The sequence below is a fragment of the Podarcis liolepis genome (genome assembly GCF_965112155.1).
Source record: "Podarcis liolepis genome assembly, chromosome: 12".
NCBI lineage: Eukaryota > Metazoa > Chordata > Lepidosauria > Squamata > Lacertidae > Podarcis > Podarcis liolepis.
In genome coordinates, this window is record NC_139563.1 from 50,033,259 (window position 1) to 50,054,339 (window position 21,081).

Genomic DNA, 21,081 nt, shown 5'->3' on the forward strand with positions numbered 1-21,081 from the left:
AATCTCAGCTAGATCATACATGACAAATTGCCATTCAACCTTAGCTTAAAAACCTCGAAGGAAGGAGAGTCCACTACATATCATGGGAAGTCTGTTGAACAGCTCTTACTATCTCAAAAGTTCTTCCTAATATATAATCGGAATCTGCTTTCTTGTTACTTAAATCTATTGGTTCAGGAGAGAAAGAGTTTGCTCTATGTGACAGCCCTTTAGATATTTGAAGCTGGCTATCATATCTCCTCTCAGTCACTACTTTACCAGGCTAAACATACCCAACCGTTCCTCATGAGGTTTGGTTTCCAGAGCCTTTAGCATCCCCCCAATTTCTTCATCCAAGTCATTAATAAAGATACTGAACAACAACGGGCCTAGGACAGAACCCTGCAGCACCCCATTTTCCCCCCAGAATGATGATGAACCGTTTAGTGAGCATTCTTTGGGTTCAGCCAGTCAACCAGCTACAAATTCACCTGACCGCTATCTGGCCCAGTACACATATTATCAACTTCTCTGCAAGAATATTATGAGGGACTTTTGTCAAAAGCATTATTGAATTAAAGGTGCACTACGTTCACAGCCTTCCCCTGAGCCATCAAGCTTGTAACTCTATCCAAAGAGAGAGAGAGAGATTCGTCTGGCATGAGTTGTTTTTGGAGAAACCCATGCTTCTTCTTAGTAATCACAGCATCTTTAAGAGTAGTCCACTTAACAGTAAATGTAACAGCTTAGTATTGAGGCCAGGGGGCTGTGTCAAGGACTTCACAGAAAAAAGACAGCCTTTTAAAGGCTTTTGAACCAAATTGGACAGATAGTGATTTGAATAATTAAATATCTCTTAAACCACTGCTGAAACAGGCCTCTCAATGCATTTTCAGTTGTATTTGTAGAAAGAGCCTTTCTCCCGTCATTACTCAGACAACACAGAGCAAATCAGCAGAACTGTTTGCTGCCTGTTCTTTAGGATTCCTGCCAACACTGGCATAAAGGTCAGTGTGAGACTTTCTAAATTTAGAAATGACAGTTACAGTAGTAGGGCTGAACAGTCAATACTTCCGCCATGCTGGCAGAAACAGTACTGAACAGAAGGCATTGCTTTTCTAATGAAAACTATACAGAATAGCTTGTTCATTGCTGAGTTCTGTTTACGCAGCTGTAAATCACCCTCCCTTTTCTGTACAAAACATCTTGATCTGACCTTTGGTTTCTGAAAGAATGTGGGTGAAGGCACCTGTAGTAAAAGTTAATGTTAAATCATTTCTAGGCTATGTTGGATAAAGTTGTCTTAGAAGGGAGAGAAAATCACTTGTTCAATATTTTAGTGAAGCTGCCCTTGAACTATTATTCCTTCTTTATCAAAATTGTGTTTAGATGTTTAATTACAAGAATAGGCCTGGTTCAGATGACAATCTATAACACCATTCCCCAACCTAGTGCTTTCCAAATGTTTGTAGGACTGCCACTCCCAAGTGCTGGCTGGTGCTGATGGGAATTAGAGTCCAACATCTGGGGGTACCGGATTGGCAAAGGCTGATCTACAGCATGATTTGTTTAACTGGTTTGTTAACCATGGTTAAAATAAATCACAGTTCCCTGGCTTTGTATTTAACAGTCAGTGGATATTATATGTATTTGCAAAGTAAGGGGGTGGGGAGCAGAGAGCTTGCTAAGCCTTATGCTTAGTTTAGACCATCTGAGCCACGCCTTAGAATGTGTCCCTATAAAAGGTAGGGGTGAATCTGGCCACTCTCCATAAATGGCTTCACATTGCAGTAAAAGGAGAAAAGTAATTCTGATGAAACACTACTGAGGTGGGACAAATGACCACCATTAAAGAGGCAATATATATTGGTATTAATTTATTTTGTGTACAATGAAATCTTACTCATTCCTGTGTTTGGGCCATTGTAACGACACAGTCTCTAATTAAGAGTAATTTGACAAACTATATGATGAATTTAATTAAATACAGATATTTGTGGCATTCTGAAATTTGAATTTGGAAGAGAGCAGGCCTTTGTACCCATAATTGGGAGTAAGTTCCAGTGAAGAAAGTGGGGCTGGCTTTTGAGTTAACATGTATAGGATTGCCCTACGAAAGACATAAAATAGCTTTAAGTATGTTCTATTGCTCCTTAATTTTTGGTCAGATTAGAATTACTGAATAAATACAAGGATATGAAATTTATGAAGATTTGATTGTGTCCTAGAGAAATAGTTTCTAAGAATACAGAAGGGGGAATTAATTACTTTTTAATTTTATCCAGAGAATTGATTGAAGTGGGCTGTGAAGATGCAACATTAGCTTTTAAAATGAAGGGTTACGTAACCAATGCAAACTATTCAGTAAAGAAATGCATCTTCTTGCTTTTCATAAACCGTAAGTACCAAAGTACACATTTCTCTGTGTTCTAGGGCATTACATGGGGTTGGATTAGATGATTCTTTGGGTTCCTTATGATTCTATGAAATTTTCTGTAGTCTTAACAAGGTAACACTCTCTATTAAACAATGGTGGTGAGCAGTGCTTAGCGGTGCTGACAGTGAAGTGCTGTCTAGAGAAAGAAAGGGTTGCTTTTGTCTCCTGGCTTTATTTCTTGATTTTATTATATGTTTTAAATTTTGCTATTTTAATGTATTGTGCATATTAATTACATTTGCTCTGCTTTGATAGTAAGGGTCATTTCAGACAGAGGAGTTTTTAAGGGTCAGCCAAGCAGAATTGGCATGCCAGGCGTTTCCAAGCCACATGGAAGCTGCGTTTTGCAGCAAGAACTGCTGCTGCTGCTGTCCCAGTGCATCAGGTTCAGCTCAGATGGAAACAGTGAGACTAACCATTTGATGCTGCCAAACTCCTGTACTAAACAATACTGTTTCTTGAGGTGGTGTTTCCCCTCTGGTGCCCAACAGCTGGGGCAAACGGCCATCTGGAAACCCACTCACTTTCTTTGTCAGAATTTACAGTGTTTGTCCACTGTATTTGTAAGAAATTGGGACTGGCATAGCTGAGAAGCAGTGGCCTGTTTCAGACAAGATGTTATACTGGGGTAGGAAACTGGGGTGGGGAAATCACATCTGGGAATGAATGCTTTCTTTTGGTTTCAGATAGTTCATTAAAAAGCCTATGCTCCAAGGAAGCTTAGTTTGGTCAGAATCAAGTATATACTTCAGAGTTAATCCAAAAACATAACTATAGTTGCTAGAGGGCCATGAAAATACGTTTCCTGGGCTCTTTAGACTCATCTACCCAAGAGGTGCATTGGTTGTCAGATGTGAAATATATTGGCCTTATTTACAGTTCTCCTACCCCGATATAATTTAATATACCATATTTGAGTCTGAGTTCACACATAACTGCAAACTGACTTGCCAAAACAGAAGGAGGAAACAATGAATTAAGTTGAGTATAGGACTACTGTACTCAAGGTCTTTGAAAGAAATATGAGCCCCTGTTTGACTTTCTTAACTTTCTACTTGATACAAACAAGTAGACCTAAAATATTGCACCTCTCAGTGCTCCAGCTTTGTCTTCCAACGTACCGGTAGGTATCCTACTTGGTTAGGGCAGGGCAGTTAATCCATTCTTTACACTTTCACTAGATAATCCTTTGCAGTACAGACATTAGCTGTTAATCCAGAGAAAGTGAAGTGCATTTAAGTGTCATTGAAATAATCGGTTCCAAGGCAATGTGTTTATTTGTAAAGTAAACATGTATGGGAAGGTTATTTAGGATCAGGGTGTGGCATTGCATCTGGTGGTCATGAACATGCAAAATTGCGGATATATTCTGAGGACTGCTGATGATAAAGTCACATTTGCTTTTTAATTGTTACCATATATTTCCAGTTGGTTATATAAATAAAAAAGTGAAGATCTAGACTGATCAGAGATGGGTGTAAAAGTTGTATTATACAGAAAGTAATGTAGACTGCTTACCTGTCTCCCCTGATTTTTATGTTTTTCCTCCCTAGATCGCCTGGTTGAGTCAAATGCTTTGCGAAAAGCAATAGAAACTGTATATGCGGCTTATTTACCTAAAAATACACATCCATTTTTATACATAAGGTAAAATGTTTTTTTTCTATGTAGAGTCATGTGACCACAAAAAAGATAAAAATGCATCTAGGCTGCAATCATATGCACACAGGGAGTAAGCCCCCCTAAACACAGTGGGCCTCACTTTTGAGTAAAAATGGACAAGATTTTGTTTAACCTCAGTTAAACAAACTTAACCTTGCTAAGCAGTGCTTGCTATCATTTGTTTTTATTAAATAAAAACCAAGTACAAATCTAGAGTTAAGAGCAATGAAAACAATGGATGAAGTTTATCATTACCCTAACATGCATGTACATCAAAAATATTCCTAATGTCATTGCAGTATGAGTACTAATCCATATTTTAGTTTTTTAAATTTCCAGGTAATACAAAAGCTAAATAATCATCAGCTCAATAATAAATAAGAGACTTGAAATGTTATTTCTCTGCAGTTTTAAAAACTCAGAAGCACTACAAACAAGGATCCAATCTCTGAGAAACACAGAGCACCCTAAACAGGCTGTGGCACTGTGACGTTAACATGTGAGAGTGCTGGAGGTGAAATAGTTAAGCAGGTTACCCAATCAGAACCCAGGGGGTGGAGTCAGAGGGACTATAAAACCAGCTCTGGGGTGGGCAAAAGGAGGAGTTCATTGGGAGTTGGCTGGTTGGTTGGTTGGTGTGGGAGTGAATTGGGATAGAGTTTGTGGGTAGGTTGAGTTAGGGTAGCGAAATAAGCTGAGTCAGGAATAATTAGGGGCTCGGAAAACAAGTAAATATCTGAGAGGTGGTTTAGTGAGTGAGAGCAGTTAGCGGAAGTTATAGGTCTGGATAGGCACCCCATGATTGTAATTGACCGATACCGTTTATGAAACCACACACTTGTTAAACTGCAATAAATAAAAGTTTATGTTCCAATTTAACCCTGACTGGATTCAGTATTGTACCAGGTAGGGCCTGGGTGGTGGCAGCGAGAATAAAGTGGTGGCCCAGGGATCAACAGATGGTGAAACGTCTGGGGACCCTGTGTGATCGCCACAAGCACCTACTCTTAACAAATCTGCTGAATTGCCGTTCTTTTGATTAACTTTGCATGGTATTCTCAAAATGTCTTGCAGCCTTGAAATAAACCCTCAGAACGTAGATGTGAATGTGCATCCCACAAAGCATGAAGTTCATTTCCTTCATGAAGACAGCATCTTGGAGAGTGTACAGCAACACATAGAGAGCAAATTGTTGGGCTCTAACTCATCAAGGGTATATTTTACACAGGTGAGTGAATCTGAGCATGTCACCGAAAAGGAAAAGGCTAACCATTCTGCTTTGTTGGTGGTTGCGAGAGTGAGTGCTCTGCATTCAGGATTTGGATTTGTTTTGTCCAATGAAATGTTTTGGATAAGCTGGACTTAACAATACAAAATGTCATTTTTAGGTGTGTTCTTTAATATAGATTAGTGGTTTACACAAAAAAGGGCCCAAAGACAGACCAGTGCTGCACACAAACAGATAAAGTGGCCTCAACTGAACCGACAGAGGTTTATGCCAGGCAAATATGGAATATACTGGTGATGGGACATTTGAAAACCACTGATAAAGGGCATTAACATGATTCTATCTGACAGAAAGGGGATAATGGACAAAATCAATGTTAAGTAGCCAGTTGTGATTCACTTTATATGTGCAAATGGCATAAAGATTTCTGTATGCATTTGGTCTTCAACTAGAAAGCAGTACTCATAGAATCATACAGTTGTAGATTTGGAAGGGACCCCAAAAGTCATCTAGGCCAATCCCCTGCAATGCTTTTGTTAGAGCCTGATCACTTGTAAAGAGCAGGCTGTTATGTTTGGCATAATCTGTAATGGCTACTCCACACAGGTAGATTATGTTATAGTTGCAGCTACGTGATGCCCATGAATTGTGCTTATCTGGCTCTCCAACTAGCTTAGAAGGAGACCTGTACAGTTCCAGTGGTACTGAATTGCTTCTCTTTCATCTCTTCCTTTAAGACATTGCTGCCAGGTGTTACTGCCTCTTCCACCGATGTTGTTAAATCAGCAAATTCTTCAACTAATCAAGGGGGAGACAAGGTCTGTGCCCGTCAGATGGTCCGCACTGATTCCAGGGAACAGAAACTGGATGCTTTTCTTCAGCCAGCGAATAAACCTAGGCCGTCTGAACTTTCTGCAGTGACATCCCAGGATAACAACAACAAGCAAAGTTGCAAGGGAACTGGACTACAAGATGCTGAGATGGAAGACTGCAGTGACTTGGATTCAAGAGATCTAAGAGTAGAAGCTGTGGAGATTGCAGAAGGGTCAACAGAAAGCCAACCAGCACCTCTTGAAGCTCTACCTGCTAGGTATGAGCAATCTCTGTGGAATAGCATTTCTAAGTTGATGAGAATTTGGCACCTTCTTCTCCCTCCTCTTTGCTAGGTGATGCTCCTGAATCCGAGCACTTTTCTGTCTTTGACATTGTCTTGGGGGTGGGGGGGGAAGGGTTGCCCCAGGCTGAATTAAGAAGTGTTGTCTTTTTATTTTTCTTTAACACATTTATCACCTCTTTTTTGGAAATAATAGCACTAAAAAAAAACCACACAAACTATCCTCCGTAAAACACTTGGAAATGTTAAAACCAATAGCAGAGTGAAACAATAAATACATCTAGTTAATAAAAAGGACCAGCATAATAGGTCACCTTGGCAGATTAAGACTGGATCTAGAAATAGACTCGCATCTATTTCTGCCTGTGGCCAAATTTTGCTGGTATAGTTTGGCTACATAAGACTTGGGCAGATTTTCTGGTAAATGTAGCTATTGAGTGTGAAATGTATTTTTGAATCTACTTAACCAAATACCTGTTTAATTACTCCAGAGTTAATCACAGCACTCTGCTTTGACTTGTATACACGTCAAATAGAACAAAATGCATTTCCTTTTCATATTCCAGAAAGAGGCAGCGAACAAAATGTGATGTGGAAATGGAAGAACAGCAAAAACAGGAAATGACTGCTGCCTGCGTTCCAAGAAGGAGAATTGTGAACCTAACTAGCATAGCAACCCTTCAAGAGGAAATCAGCAATCGGGCACATGCAAGTATGCATGTTCTGCTATTACCGTTGTGTTTCATGTGCAAATTTAGACCCACTAAGATAGCATAACTTGCATTACAGGATTTATAAAAACTATCTCCCATAACAGGAATGCTCTTTATTTTTTATTTTTACTATATTATGAAGTATTAAATTGCACTCAAGGCTAATACTCTGCTAAAAAATCAGCTTGGAAAATCAAAGTTTTATATACTTTAGCTAGAGATGTAGGGATAAGGGGAAAAAATTCTGAACAGCACAGAAAGGGTCAGAGTTGGTCATGGAGACTAGGCTGCTGCAATTTGTTGATACTGTTTTGGAAATAGTCACTCATGAAGTAGGCATTGATTGAGAACACTGTTGGCAGCTGCTCATGACCCATTATGTAAGCAGTTCAGAAGAATGGAGCAGAATTCTGCTCTCAGGTCCCGTAAATATTTATTTTGAAGGAAACAAAATAGCTTGCAAATTCTTTATGTGGGTGGCTTCCTTTCAGCTGCTGGTTGTATTGTTCAGAGCAAAATTCTTCTGTAATAGAAGCAGCTGAAGTTTAACAGGCATTAAATTACCGTACTTTTCGCTCTATAACACGCACCAGACCATAACACGCACGTAGTTTTTAGAGGAGGAAAACAAGAAAAAAATATTCTAAACGAAATAGTGGATATATGATTTTTGTAGTTCATGCTGTGGCCACAGACATGTGATCTGACAGTGAGTTTGGAGTAGCCCAATGCAAAAATCCTGAGGATCCATGTGGATCCATGCTTTGTACCCACGGAGGAGGGAAGGAAGGGGAACCATGGATCCTCTGCTCACGACTGCAGCAGATCCCCCCCGCCACCCACAGGCATTCGCTCCATAACACGCACAGACATTTCCCCTTACTTTCTAGGAGGAAAAAAGTGAGTGTTATGGTGCAAAAAATACGGTAATTAATAGTTGTATTATGAAGTGGAAGTACTATGGTTCCAGTACTCTTTCCTTCATTATAGTACCTGGATACAGGTAGTTAACACCACTAGGCTACCGATAGTCTGGCAGCTAGGTCTGGAAAAAAATGGACTGGCACCCAGTGTTCTCATTTGCCAGCTCAGCTGGTTGGAGGCTACTGAGTTTTAAAGAAAGCATAAATGGATAAATACATTGGTTAAAATGAAGTTTTTGGATTTAAACAATCTTACAAACTGCTTGAAAGCCAATTCCTGGTTTGTGGAATGGGCTTCTTAAGATTCTTGGCAGAGTAGCAAGTTCAATACTCACAGTAACTATGTTAACTATCTGGAGTACTTTGGACTATATTGGCTTGAATTCCAAAAGAGGTCTGATATAACTGCTTTGTAAATCGCCAAAATATTTATTGGAGGAAACTACTAATTTCTAGCACTTGAAAATTAGTGCACACAGGAGCATATAGGTTTGTTGGAGGAAGCATATTCCAAGGAATTTCACAGAAGGAAAGTACATGCAACTTGTAAGAACAGCACGGGCAGCGATTGAACCTCTTTCCAAAATGCATTTTTTTTTCTGAGTAAAAAGTATTAGGCTCCAATTGGGTTATATGAAATTGAATAAGAGTTGATATTTGAAGTCCATGATGCTTTAAGTATTTTAGTAAATTGAATAGTTGAGTTCTTGAAGGGAAGGATATTCTTCTGTATTGTACTAAACACAAGTGATTTGGATTATTTCAGATCTTCAAGAGATGATACGTGATCATTCCTTTGTTGGATGTGTTAACCCTCAGTGGGCATTGGTGCAGTATCAGACAAAACTGTATCTGCTCAGTACCACAAAACTCAGGTACCAGAACAAAGTTAAATATATTGTTTTAGTCAAGACAAATAGTACTCTTGAGATAGGAAGAAAATAATCATCAGTGAGTACATTTCCAAATGGAGTGGTGTGGGCTATGCTGTAGTTTTTAACTTTTTAGTACTTTTGGGTCACTGCCCCAAATAACAGGAACACATGGACTGCGGAGCTGCGCAGCTGCGGAGGAACAGTGAGTGAAATCATAGGTCATTAGGACCCTGAAGATATTGTCTGGATTCTAGTCATCAGAGGAAAAAGCGTTGATGAACCTCCCAGAAAGGCTGGAGAGAGATAAACTATATATATAGGAGGTAGAAAACAGAGAGGGTAATATGAGTGGAATCTGTTCCTAGAAGACCAAAGAGTGGTTATGTCAAAGGGAGCTGTGGGTGCAGCTGGGTTAAGTTGGCCTCACCCTGTAGTTTGGGGTCATTGCATCTGCTGACCTAAGAGACAGTAAGATGACTTGATAATGTATATTTTGAACTGCTCTGAGTTTTATAAATGGGAATGGGAATGGCAGTTTTTAAAGTGATAAACTTTCTAACCTTATTTGTAACCTAATTGTGTTTGCCTTTTATGATTACTTATAGGTATATTGCTTCTTATACCAGCTCCCCTTCATTAACACTTGTAATGTTCTTAAGTTTCACAAGGATTATAGTCAGTGATGTGTTCTTGCCCTTTAATTAATATTAGATTACATAGGAAGCTGCTGTCTACAGAGTCATTGCTACATCTAGTTCAGTATTGCCTGCATTGAGTGGCAGCTCACCAGACTTTCAGTCTTTCCCAGCTCCTGCCTGGAGATGCCAGGGATTTAACCTGAGATCTTCTGTATGAGAAGCAGCTGCTCTGCCACTGAGCTACAGCCCTTCCCCCTGCATCTCTTCCACTACTGGGAAGCTTATCTGTTTTATTAAACAATGCTGGATATTTTATCATAACTGCTGTGCTCTAGAAAAATACATACTTCCCACTCATAGCTAAAACCCATAGATTTTAGTTGCCATTGGAATTCCATATTAAGGCTTCCTATTCCTTGACAGTATTACAGAGTGGACCATGAGCAAATAGCAAACTCTTTGTTTTTCCTTTCTCAAAGTCAAGAAATGTTCTATCAGATCCTTATCTATGACTTTGGAAACTTCGGCGTTTTAAGATTGTCAGTAAGTATACACTTAAGTTATCTATCTTATATATAACTTACTAAGATATAGAGCATTCCTACCCAATATCTGGTGGTGGTGCAGGGAGGTTTGTGGTGCAGCCACTTCTGCATCCAGAGCCCTAATATAGTCCTTATTTTATACCAAAACATTTTAGCTGCCATTGATTTCAAAGATTATCATGGGGCAACAAAATTATTTTGATTAGCCAATGGAAAAAACAAAATTGAATGGCTTGGGCTGTTGACACGATTGCCCCTGAGTGCCCTCTCCCACTTGGTACAGCCCACTTGGTTCCTTGTGAGGAAGCAAGCTGGGAGATGGTTTGAATGTAAGTGAAAGAAAAGTCCAATGGAATTCAACTGAACACTGGTGAGGGCTCATCATTGAGTCTACTTAGTGGCAGTGAAGGCAGCAATACTTTGCTGCTTCCATTGCATCCTCAATATGCTGTCCAGCAGAGCTTTTCCAGGTAATGTGGGGTCTTTTACAGTCTGGTCCGAAAGAGGTGACAGAACCTAAAATAGCTTGCTGTGACTTTGTTTACAAAGCATTTTGAGGATAAAATCACTTGCATCCGCCAGGACCTTGACTTTACTGTTACAGCAGATGAAACTCAAAAGGTGTCCAGAACACTGTCTAGTCCTGTTGCATTGGATGAGTTTCAGTTAGTAAGGCTTGAGGACATGGACAAGGTGCCTGGATTGGTCACTTAACGCTTTGGACTCTTGCCTGCTCTTAGCTGATAAAAGCTAGCAGGGAGGGGACAGCTGGTTGGGCCAGGGAGCTGATCAGTGCTTCCATACAAGAGGGGATGGTTCCTGCCTGATTGAAGGAGGCAGTGGTTAAACCACTCCTTGTATTTGGAAAACCTAAGTAATTACTGGCCAGTTACCAATCTGCTGGGTAAGGTTCTTGGGCAAGGTCACAGACCAGATCCAAGTGCTTTGTCTGAATTAGGGGTTGGCTCTGCTTTGCTGTGGTTCCAGTCCTTCTTGGGTAGACGTGTCCAGAGGGTGATGCTTGAGGAGTCTCGTGGAACCTTCACTGCAGGGTTCCCCATGGTTTGATTTTATCCCCTTTGCTATTTAACAATGAAACCGCTGAGTGGGGTCAGTGGGCTGAATATGTTGTCAGCGATATGCTGATGACACACGACTCTATGTCTCCTTTACATCTGCAGGCAGTGGATGTGCTGGACTGTTGTCTTGCCTCAGTAATGGACTAGATGAGAACCAACAAACTGAAGCTCAATCCAAATAAAATAAAACACTGTTAGTTGGTGGTTCCCTAGACTGGATGGATGGGAGGTGGCATCCTCTTGATAGGGTTACAGCCCTTTTAAAGAAGCAGATACTTCTCCATCCCGCAAGCTGTATGTATTTGTGGAAAAGTCAGTTGGGTGCATGAATGACAGATAATGATTTGTGCTATTTTTTTGGTAAATGTAGGAACCAGCTCCACTCTATGATCTAGCTATGCTAGCCTTGGAGAATGATGAAAGTGGTTGGACAGAAGATGATGGTCCAAAGGAAGGCCTCGCTGAATACATTGTTGACTTTCTAACGAAGAAGAGTGCCATGCTGAAAGACTATTTCTCTCTTGAAATTGATGAAGTAACTGCCTTTTTGATCCTGGGGTGGTTTAGTCGTTACCTGCTGTACTGTGCATTTTACAGTATCCATTGAATACAGAGCAAGATTGAATTATCAGATGAACTTAAGAAGATATGAACAAGCACTCTAATGCACCTACAAGCAACAGCTTCACTCCTCATTTCATGCAAACCAAAAAGTATTCCGTTAAATATAGCTTCCTATTATGTCTGAACCAGGAAACTATGTCTTAATGCTAGGGTAACAGTGGCTTAGAGTCAGATAATTGGCTTAGTTTTATTGGAAGCCCTTAACTACTGTTTCCCAGTTCTGAGGTAATACAGAGCTATTGTTCTGTAAATTCTTCCAGATGTCTTCACTTGTAGCAAATTGGCTGCACATGAGAAAATAAGACTTGATCGTATCTCTGATTATTCATCTGAGTAATAATCACCTGAATGCTGTCGGTAAATAGAGAAACTATATAAGTAGCAGTTTTGGGCCACTGGGGAGGAGTGGGGATACAAAAGCTACAGGAAAGCAATAAATTTATTATTACCAAACAGAAAGTAGTATGGCACACCAGCTGAGCCGAAATCTTTTTTGTTTTATGTATGAATTTTGCTTCACCTTGGTAAAGGATACAGATAAATAAAAGGATACTACGCTAGTTCCAAAGAACAGAAATACAAAAAATGTCACAAGCAGACAGTAGGTAGATTTTGCCATGTTTGTAGTCCTTGGCTTAGGAACCAAATATTGATGTATACATAGGATAATAAGCATCAAAATAATGGAGAAACATTCTATTTACAGATGGGAAATCTTACAGGACTACCACTCCTGATAGATAATTACGTCCCTCCACTGGAAGGGCTGCCTATGTTTGTCCTTCGTTTGGCCACAGAGGTATGTCAATATTCAACATGAATTAGTGAAGCCATATTTACATAGAATTATTTCATTTTGACTAATGCAGTTGGGTCAGTCTTAGGTACTTGCTTAGTCACATTCCTTTTTCTCACAAACTCATTTTTTGTTCAGTCTAAAGTGAAACTCAAGTGCTTATACTAGCTGCAAAAAAATTGAGTAACAGTTCTGAATTAAGGAGATTTTCTGTCCTGATCAATTGAGCCAATACTAGTTGCCTACAAGAGTGCTGCTGAAAACTTCCTCCTGTGTGACTGATCTTTGCCTCCAACTTCACATTAGATTTTCATATGTAGAAATAGCTGCAATTGGATATGTAACTGCTGTAGGCATGCTGTATTTATTGAAGTTACATTTTCTTTTCCAGGTAAACTGGGATGAAGAAAAGGAATGTTTTGATACCTTGAGTAAAGAATGTGCCATGTTCTACTCCATTCGAAAACAGTATATAATGGAAGACTCTGATCTTACTACTCAACAGGTACAGTCTTCATTTGTTATTTTTCCCTGTATCAAAACTACATTTCGCAATCTTGCATTTAGGGCTGGGAATGGAAAGAGCAAGTTGAAGGCAGTACTACAGGCAAAAGAGTTGAAGAGGACTACCTCCCTCATGAAACCAAAGTACTTTAGGCCAACTGAGTGGGACAAGTACAGCCTTAGTGGCAGCTACCGTTCCCCGTCAATGGGGGAATTTTAGAAAATGTGGGTGATAGATAAATTAGTGAATGTTTTAAATATGCTGGATCTCTCACTGCCAATGCTGGGGAGAGCACTATGAGCTCTGAGGGCACCTTGTATGGAGGGATATAAATGCTGCTACCAAACCCCGTTATCATTTAGGTTGGATCAGGTTAATAAAAGTAGCATCTCTAATAGGCAAAGATCCTTACATGGCAGAGCTTTGCCCTTATCAAGATCACAAGAGTAAATGAGGGGAAATGAGTCTCAATCCCTGGGACAACAGTGGCAGGTCATGCTCTCGCATTCTGAGGTGGAGAAAGGACAGCTAAAGGTAAAGGATCCCTGGACAGTTAAGTCCAGTCACACTTGACCATGGGGGTGTGGCATATATCTTGCTTCAGGCAGAGGGAGCTGGCGCTTATCCGCAGGCAGCTTTTAGGGTCGTGGCCAGCATTGACTAAACTGCTTCTGGCGCAACGGGACACCGTGACAAGTGCCAGAGCGCACGGAAACACCATTTACCTCCCCACTACAGTGGTACCTATTTATCTACTCGGGCCGCTATGCTTTCAAACTGCTAGGTTAGGAGGTGGGAGAGAGCAATGGGAGCTCAACCCGTTACACAGAATTAAACTGCCGACCTTCCGATTGGCAAGCCCAAGGACAGCAAGTACTGTGAATGCCACAGATTTCAGTCTATATTCGTCCTTTGTTATAAGCCAAGTGCTACCCAAGGAGATGGAGTTCCTTCACTGAGACAGTCATTGCCGTTAGCAGAATGATCAAGCGAGGGTTCCAAACAGAAAAGTATAGGTGTCATCAGGAAGAGTGATGCTCAGAAGTGGCTTACAGAACACCTGTTGCCAGAACGGTGGCACATAAGAATGAATAATCCTTTCAGAACAATTAAGCCTCATGTTAATAGTGCATGACTCTGACCATTTCTTCTTTTGGTATAAATTTCACAAGCTGAATGAGCAGTAGATAGGGAAACAAATACAGTGGTGCCTCGCAAGACGAAAAGAATCCGTTCTGTGATTCTCTTCGTCTAGCGGTTTTTTCGTCTTGCGAAGCAAGCCCATTGACGGATTAGCGCTATTAGCAGCTTTTAGCGGCTTATCTGCTGATCGGATCAGCTGATAAGCGGCTTAGCGGCTTAGAAAAAGGGGGGGAGGGGAAAAACCCCGCAGGAACTCGCAAGGCATTGTCGTCTTGCGAAGCAAGCCCATAGGAAATTCGTTTTGCGAAGCACCTCCAAAACAGAAAACTCTTTCGTCTAGCGAGTTTTCCGTCTTGCGAGGCATTCGTCTTGCGGGGCACCACTGTAAATACATAGAACTCTAAAAGCAGGTGATACATTAGCCACAGTGTTATCAAACACAACATTAGTATTTGCTAAAACCTTAGTCAAACTGCTTTATTTAAACTTCTTTGCAGGCTGAAGACTCTGGAGCTGGTAAGAGATCATGGAAATGGACAGTGGAACATGTGCTTTATAAAGTTCTTCGGACATACCTTTTGCCTCCTAAAAACTTCACAGAAGATGGCAGCGTTTTGCAGCTTGCTAATTTACCAGACTTGTATAAAGTGTTTGAAAGATGCTGAACAGAGACATATATAGATCAGTACCTATTACACAGCTTTTCCTGCAGTGGTGCTGTTATTGCTGAGAATTGTAGAATTGACTGAACTGCAGACCAGGAAGTGTTCAGCTTTACAAGATGCCAGACTACGCAACTTTTGTACAGCATGACTAGCAAATACCAAAGCTTCCACCTGTGGCTGAAAAGTGGACAAGGTAGCCAGTTCAGAGTTCTGTAGACAAAGGTACGGAGCCCTCTTCACTTTATCTTATGAACTAATAATGAATTAGGTAGGTCCATTTGGGGATGGATTGGATAAATATAAAAATCTGACACCAGTATCCTTAAATGCTAGTCATCCAGGACTAGAAGAGGTTACCATATTAAAATCGAGGAACTACCATCTTTGCTTCTAATGCAAGAAACAAGGTGAGGGGGCAGGAAATGTTCAGAGCACCTACCTATATAGGGGCTAGATAACAGCAGACGAATGTTTCTGTGACTCCAGGATCCTGGGCAAACAAACTGGTCAATTAATCTGTGAGCCCAAGAACAATGTAACAAGCCCATGACATTTGGCAAATCTGTAACTGTTGATTGAACACACTTAGCCTCTTATAAAAAGGTTAGCCACATCCACGGTCAGTTGCAAAGTAAGGTAGCTAACCTGTGTTACAATTTCATAATGTAGCAAAGCTGTTTGTGTCACACATTTGTTTTTAAGTTAACATTGCAAATGCTTAACACAATGAAAAGTTGCTAACTAAAGTAAAAACATACCCAGACACATTCAATGTTCATTTTGTTAAGCAAATTGTCCATTTATTGTTTATATCCTTCACCACATTTTTCCTACCCGCCCAGTGTTCCACTCCACGCTTGAGCAGCTGCCAACACCAGGTTTACAATGTACAGCAAAACGTAAGTCACCACTCTTACCATAAAGAGTAGTTATGAATAGTACTTTAGGAAGTCTAAACTCAGGTTGTGCATCACCCATGCAATAAAGCAAATTTTATACAGTCATTTCTATTTTATATAAATTTAAATATTTTACAAAAGTGTTTTCCATCAAAATGTATAAAGTTTAGCAAACATAGAACCCCCAAAGGTATCTTAAAATAAATGTTATGATTCCAAAGGTTATCTTAATCATTGACGTCTACATTGCACCATATAGAAGGCACTTGTGCCATGTGATGTCTTCAGCACATAATTGGTTAATTTGTAATGCAGCACTCACTTGAATTCATGCAGTTGTCTCCAAGCACCAAGCATTATTAAAGCAGTGGAAGAGAGTTTCAATGAATACATTTGATTTCACAATTGTGAAATAACAGCATTGGGCTCGAGAAGACTCTAGAATTAAGCTGCAAAACTCATTCGCATAAAAATTCAAAGTTTTTTTTTTCACCCACTTGTTACAAAATATTTGCCACTTAATTATGAAACTAAAACTCATTGAACAACTCAATGTTCAAAGTTTGTGCCAAAGAAAGTCTGTATTAAAACAAGCTAGGGACAAGTTTTCAAGGAGCAGTGCAGTTTTTTAAACTTTCTTTCTACTGTTGAGATAGGAGTGCAGTTCTGTTTGCCTTCATTTTCTCCAACCGTTTTACTAAGTGGCTGTTGGTCATCTCCATCTCTTCTATCCTGTCCAATGCTGTTCTTAACTGAAAAGGAAAAAGCCAGTACCTTGTAAGTGCAACAGTTTTGAGAGGACTAAAGAATTTTAAATCAAGCCAATGCAGTTTCGAAAAACTAAAACTTTAGTGGAGCTTTGTTGCAGTTTAAAAACATGTTTACACAATGAAGGTCCGGAGGCCATGTAGTTACTCGAAAACCAACCCCTTCTACAAACAGAATTTCCACTCGCCAGTTTGACTAAATTACGGTAGGTAATTTGAATCCAAAAAAAGGTAGGTGGATAAACTGGATCTAAGGCAATTATGTAGAATCTGAAAGGATATCTTAACTGCAAAGAGGGGCATAGAGGTAAGTGCAGAACCTTCCATTTGCCTCATCACTTCTCCAAGCTATGATTGATTAAACCCCAGTAGAGAGGAAAGCTCTAAGAAGGGAAGGGGAGCACAGCCACTTTTTCTATTAACATTGGGACACATTTTCTCAATTCATTAGAGCACACACAGGTTTAAAGAAGTACCGTATTTTTCGCCCTATAAGACGCACACACATTTCCCCTTCATTTTTGGAAATGAAATGGAAAATGAATGTGTGTGCGTCTTATGGGGCGAATGCAGACTCCTTGGCTTCAGTGATAGCAACGCAAAGCCTCTGAAGCCTGCGCTCCAGAGGCTTTGCGTTGCTTCCGCTGAAGCCAGGAGAGTCTGCTCTTTGAGGCAGCGCTTCCCCCATCGCCAGCCCCAGAGGATGGGGGGCAGCGGGAAGGTGCACGACGCCTTCCCGCTACTCTCCAACCCTCCTTTGGGCTTTTGCGGGAGATGGGGGAATTCCCCCACCTCCCGCAAAAGCCGCGCGCTCTTTAAAGGGGCTCCGCGGCTTCTGCTGGCTTTTCTACAAGGGGGGGATTCCCCCACCTCCTAGAAAAGCCTGCAGGAGCCGCGCACCCTTTAAAGAGCAAGCGGCTCTTGGGGGCTTTTCCCCAAGGCTGAGTCAGTCCCTTCTCCCTCCTGTGGGCTTTTGCGGGAGGTGGGGGAATTCCTCCACCTCCCGCAAAAGCAGGGAGAAGGTCTTGGAGTAGTGCACAGGCTGCGTGCAGCCTGTCCGCTGCTCCCAGAGCTGCGGGGGGAAAATCATATTTTTTCCCTTTATTCCCCCCCCTGCAAACTAGGTGCGTCCTATAGGGCAAAAAATACGGTAATCTGTTGTGATTTTCAGTCTTTAGTATTTTTTCCACCAGAGAACCCCTTAGCTATTGTTTAATAACAAGCCATCGTACATGAGTATGCAGTAACCACATTCTGATTTTAAACATAGGGAAGCATACTGCAACAGCAGAAGATTGATCTCTCTATATAGTTCCTCAGTAACAGCTAACTTTTTTATTAATATAACAGTCCAAAAAATCCCACATGACAATGTCTGTGCTCACCATTCCTGTTTCCATAGACAGCCAACAAGAATAATATTTTAAAGACTTTTATATAAAAATAACCTCACCCCATCTTTAAATGTTATTGCCTCCTATATTTAAATTCTTAGAACTTTTTCACACTGTGTGAAAGAGACAATTACCTCTCGCTGAAGTTTTCTCTTTTCTGCTTTGAGTTCATCTTCTACTTTTTCTGCATTCTCAGCAGCAGTTTTATATCTTACTACTTGCCCTTCTAGTCTTACAACCTAAAAGACCAAACAGGTTTAAAGCAATGATTCACTCATGTTCCCATATACAAGGAATGCCCCCTTTATCTGTGACCTTCCTTTATGTAGCACTAAAAGGGCACAAAACATGTCACCTTTACTGCCTTCCTTGAGGCAGCCAACTCTCATTGCTGTATTCAAACTATCATGTCTCAGCTTCATCAGCCGACTTTTGAACAAGCCTGCTTGACGTCTTCATGCGAGTGAACAAGACAGGAAAGTCTTCAGTTAAACTGTGGCTCCCTGTTGTGTCAAACATGCCAGAATATTAAGCCAACAGCTTAATATCTTGGCTTGTTCACAAGGTATTGATCATAAAACTTATGAAGTGAGGTAATGATTGTCTGAATGTGGCCAGTATTTGCTGAATGGAATCTTCAAGAATCTTACAGGGTACCAATGAATTTATGTGAACGGTGAGACTAGGCTCTACCAAGCACTTTTATAATCATAATTTTATTATTTGTACTCCACCAATCCATGAGGCTTGTCCCAACCACTCTGAGCAGCTTCCCACAAATATAAAAGCACCAAACATTAAAAACATCACTTTTACAAGGGTGTAAAAGCCTTATTTTTAAAATGTGTACCTGTTCCCCACAAATTTTCACATGCACTATATAGCTGTGTTTTCATTTTGTTAGCTTAGAATACAAGTGGCTATTTTCTTGCAAAGTTCACACCCACCAACTAATTTATATACCAGATAACTCTGGTCCTCTGAAAGGATGACACGTTCAGGGACAGATTCTCTATAGGAGCATGAAGCCCTCAGGATAATTTGCCACATTGGCTCTACTGAATTATGACGTGGAGGACATAGTTTCTGCACTCTATTATACAAGAGCATAACACATGTAGGTGATATCAATAAAAGTTTAGGAAATACGTATAACAAAAAGGTACCTACATTTTGTTCCAGAGTAGTTATGTCTTGTTCAGCTTTTGAAAGCTTAAACTTGAATTCACTTATTTGTCTGTTGGCATCTCCTAGACACAAGAAAATTAAGCATTTAATGGCTGTCAACTGAACATTTAAATCAGATGTCAGCGAAGATTCTATTTTTCTGCTTTGGCTAAAATAGGATAGGAAATGTTGGACGTACCTGTACAATTTGTTATTTGATGAAAGGATAGCACACAGTACATAAAATAGACTTATTTGAGGAGTGAATTTCCTATGGCTTTTTATCCCTCAAAATCTAAAGAGTTTTAGCCGATCATTTTATTGAAATAAAACACAGCATTCCTGGATAATGGGCTCTTCATTCTGAGTGTAGTGATGGGTTGGTGATTAGAAAATATAGTCAACTGGTTACATAATGATCAAGAATATTTAAAATATTAGATGTCTGCTATGATGCTGGGTTTGTCTTTGCTTGCTGAAGGGCTTGTGGTTGGGGTATAAGCAGTCCTTCGGAAGTTTGAGGGTCAACTTCTTTAAGACCTGATCTGAGAAAAGTTGTAACAGGCTACCCTTTTGCAGAAATTAATCTGGAGAGTTTCTTTCCTAAATCATACCTCATCCAGCATGTGTTGTAAGTCCTGCTAAAGGATGCTACTTTCAGAGAGAATGAATGGGGATGGTAGTAAAATAAATTTTACTGAGAGTAGACCCACCTTAGTTGTGTTCATCAATTTCAATAGGTCTGCTCTGAGTAAAATGTAGTTAAAAGCCACCCAAGGAGCCCTTGTTGGTACTAGCTCTTAAATGAAATATTCCCTCAACTGTAGTCTGTTAAACCTCCTGAACCTATTTCTTTCTACCACTGTGGATCTTCACTCTTGAAACCCTATCTCATTTAAGGTAACTATATCAGGTCCAAGTGCATTGTGGGGAGTGTGCACTAAAGTACAGTGGTACCTCGGGTTAAGTACTTAATTCGTTCTGGAGGTCTGTTCTTAATCTGAAACTGTTCTTAACCTGAAGCACCACTTTAGCTAATGGGGCCTCCCACTGCTGCTGCACCGCTGCCGCGCGATTTCTGTTCTCATCTTGAAGCAAAGTTCTTAACCCAAGGTACTATTTCTGCGTTAGCGGAGTCTGTAACCTGAAGCGTATGCAACCCGAGGTACCACTGTAAAATGAAAAGGGATGTTTCCTAACATAAGGCAAAATGATTTTGAATACAAATAAACATTTTCAAATTCAAATGGCTAGATTACACTCCAAATCTACTAAAAGTACCTAGCACTGTATAATTTCACTAGGGTCCAAAGATTACTTCATTCAACAATTCATAGAATTGGAAGGGACTACGAGGCTCACCTAGTCCAACTACCTGCAATACAGAAATCATTTGCCCCCTGTGGAGCTTGAACCCACGCCCCTAAGATTAAGAGTCTCATGTTTCACTGACTTAGCTGTACCTACTATATATGAATAGGTGGGTACGGATGACAATATACGCAGCAGACATGTAAAGATCACACACACACACACACACACACACACACACACACACACACACACACACACCATGTGTACACATTGTAGGAAATTCACTGCCTTCTGTGGGTTCAGGGTGTGCATATTTGACCAACTGCAATCTTCACATTACAAACATGTAGATAAAATGTAATGTGTGATGTAGGATGGACTTAAAACTATTGGAAGATGAAATTCAACTTGCAGGCCTCAACTTCAGTATTCATTACTGAATAATAATCTTATTCTACAGAATGTGTTTATATTTCTCCTTTTGCTTCCGTCTACTACATCACTTTGTGATGTACAAATTTTGTTGAACAATAATCCAAAAATTTCATGGGAAATGAGCAGAGATTCTTGGTCCCACTCTTGAGCAATGCAGAGACTCAGGGTTCCCTGCTTTA

The 21,081-nt window shown here is 40.3% G+C and overlaps 2 protein-coding genes across 17 annotated transcripts in view; one reads left to right on the forward strand and one right to left on the reverse strand.

Annotated features, from left to right (window-relative positions):
• The first annotated feature begins 741 nt into the window (after positions 1-741).
• Positions 742-16,045, forward strand: MLH1 (mutL homolog 1). Of its 3 annotated transcripts, none has more exons than XR_014517703.1 (13): positions 742-986; positions 2,265-2,377; positions 3,970-4,063; positions 5,153-5,306; positions 6,044-6,396; positions 6,987-7,132; positions 8,823-8,931; positions 10,049-10,112; positions 11,564-11,728; positions 12,524-12,616; positions 13,005-13,118; positions 14,759-15,396; positions 15,456-16,045. XR_014517703.1 is itself a non-coding variant. In XM_083468349.1 (12 exons), the coding sequence occupies exons 2-12, from the start codon at positions 2,311-2,313 to the stop codon at positions 14,924-14,926; spliced, it is 1,527 nt and encodes a 508-aa protein (XP_083324475.1). In that variant the 5' UTR covers positions 742-986; positions 2,265-2,310; the 3' UTR covers positions 14,927-16,045. The 3 variants fall into 3 exon arrangements, 1 of the variants encoding a protein (XP_083324475.1); XR_014517704.1 differs by having other exon boundaries at positions 14,759-15,148; positions 15,769-16,045; XM_083468349.1 differs by having other exon boundaries at positions 14,759-16,045.
• Positions 15,701-21,081, reverse strand: part of LRRFIP2 (LRR binding FLII interacting protein 2) — a 50,365-nt gene continuing 44,984 nt past the window's right edge. For all 14 annotated transcript variants that reach the window (XM_083468154.1, XM_083468152.1, XM_083468164.1 and 11 more), the window contains 3 exons: positions 19,157-19,236; positions 18,121-18,225; positions 15,701-16,577 (listed from right to left, as the gene is read on the reverse strand). In XM_083468154.1, the coding sequence (XP_083324280.1) occupies positions 16,467-16,577; positions 18,121-18,225; positions 19,157-19,236 (296 nt within the window). In that variant the 3' untranslated portion in view covers positions 15,701-16,466. The remainder of the gene's footprint in view (positions 16,578-18,120; positions 18,226-19,156; positions 19,237-21,081) is intronic.

What these genes read in the sequence shown, in the direction of transcription:
- MLH1 (XM_083468349.1), top strand. Translation starts at nt 2,311, where the DNA reads ATGAAGGGTTACGTAACCAATGCAAACTATTCAGTAAAGAAATGCATC. An exon ending in CTTGAAGCTCTACCTGCTAG is followed by an intron (nt 6,397 to 6,986) that starts GTATGAGCAATC and finishes TTCATATTCCAG; the next exon opens with AAAGAGGCAGCGAACAAAAT. An exon ending in CAGCAATCGGGCACATGCAA is followed by an intron (nt 7,133 to 8,822) that starts GTATGCATGTTC and finishes GGATTATTTCAG; the next exon opens with ATCTTCAAGAGATGATACGT.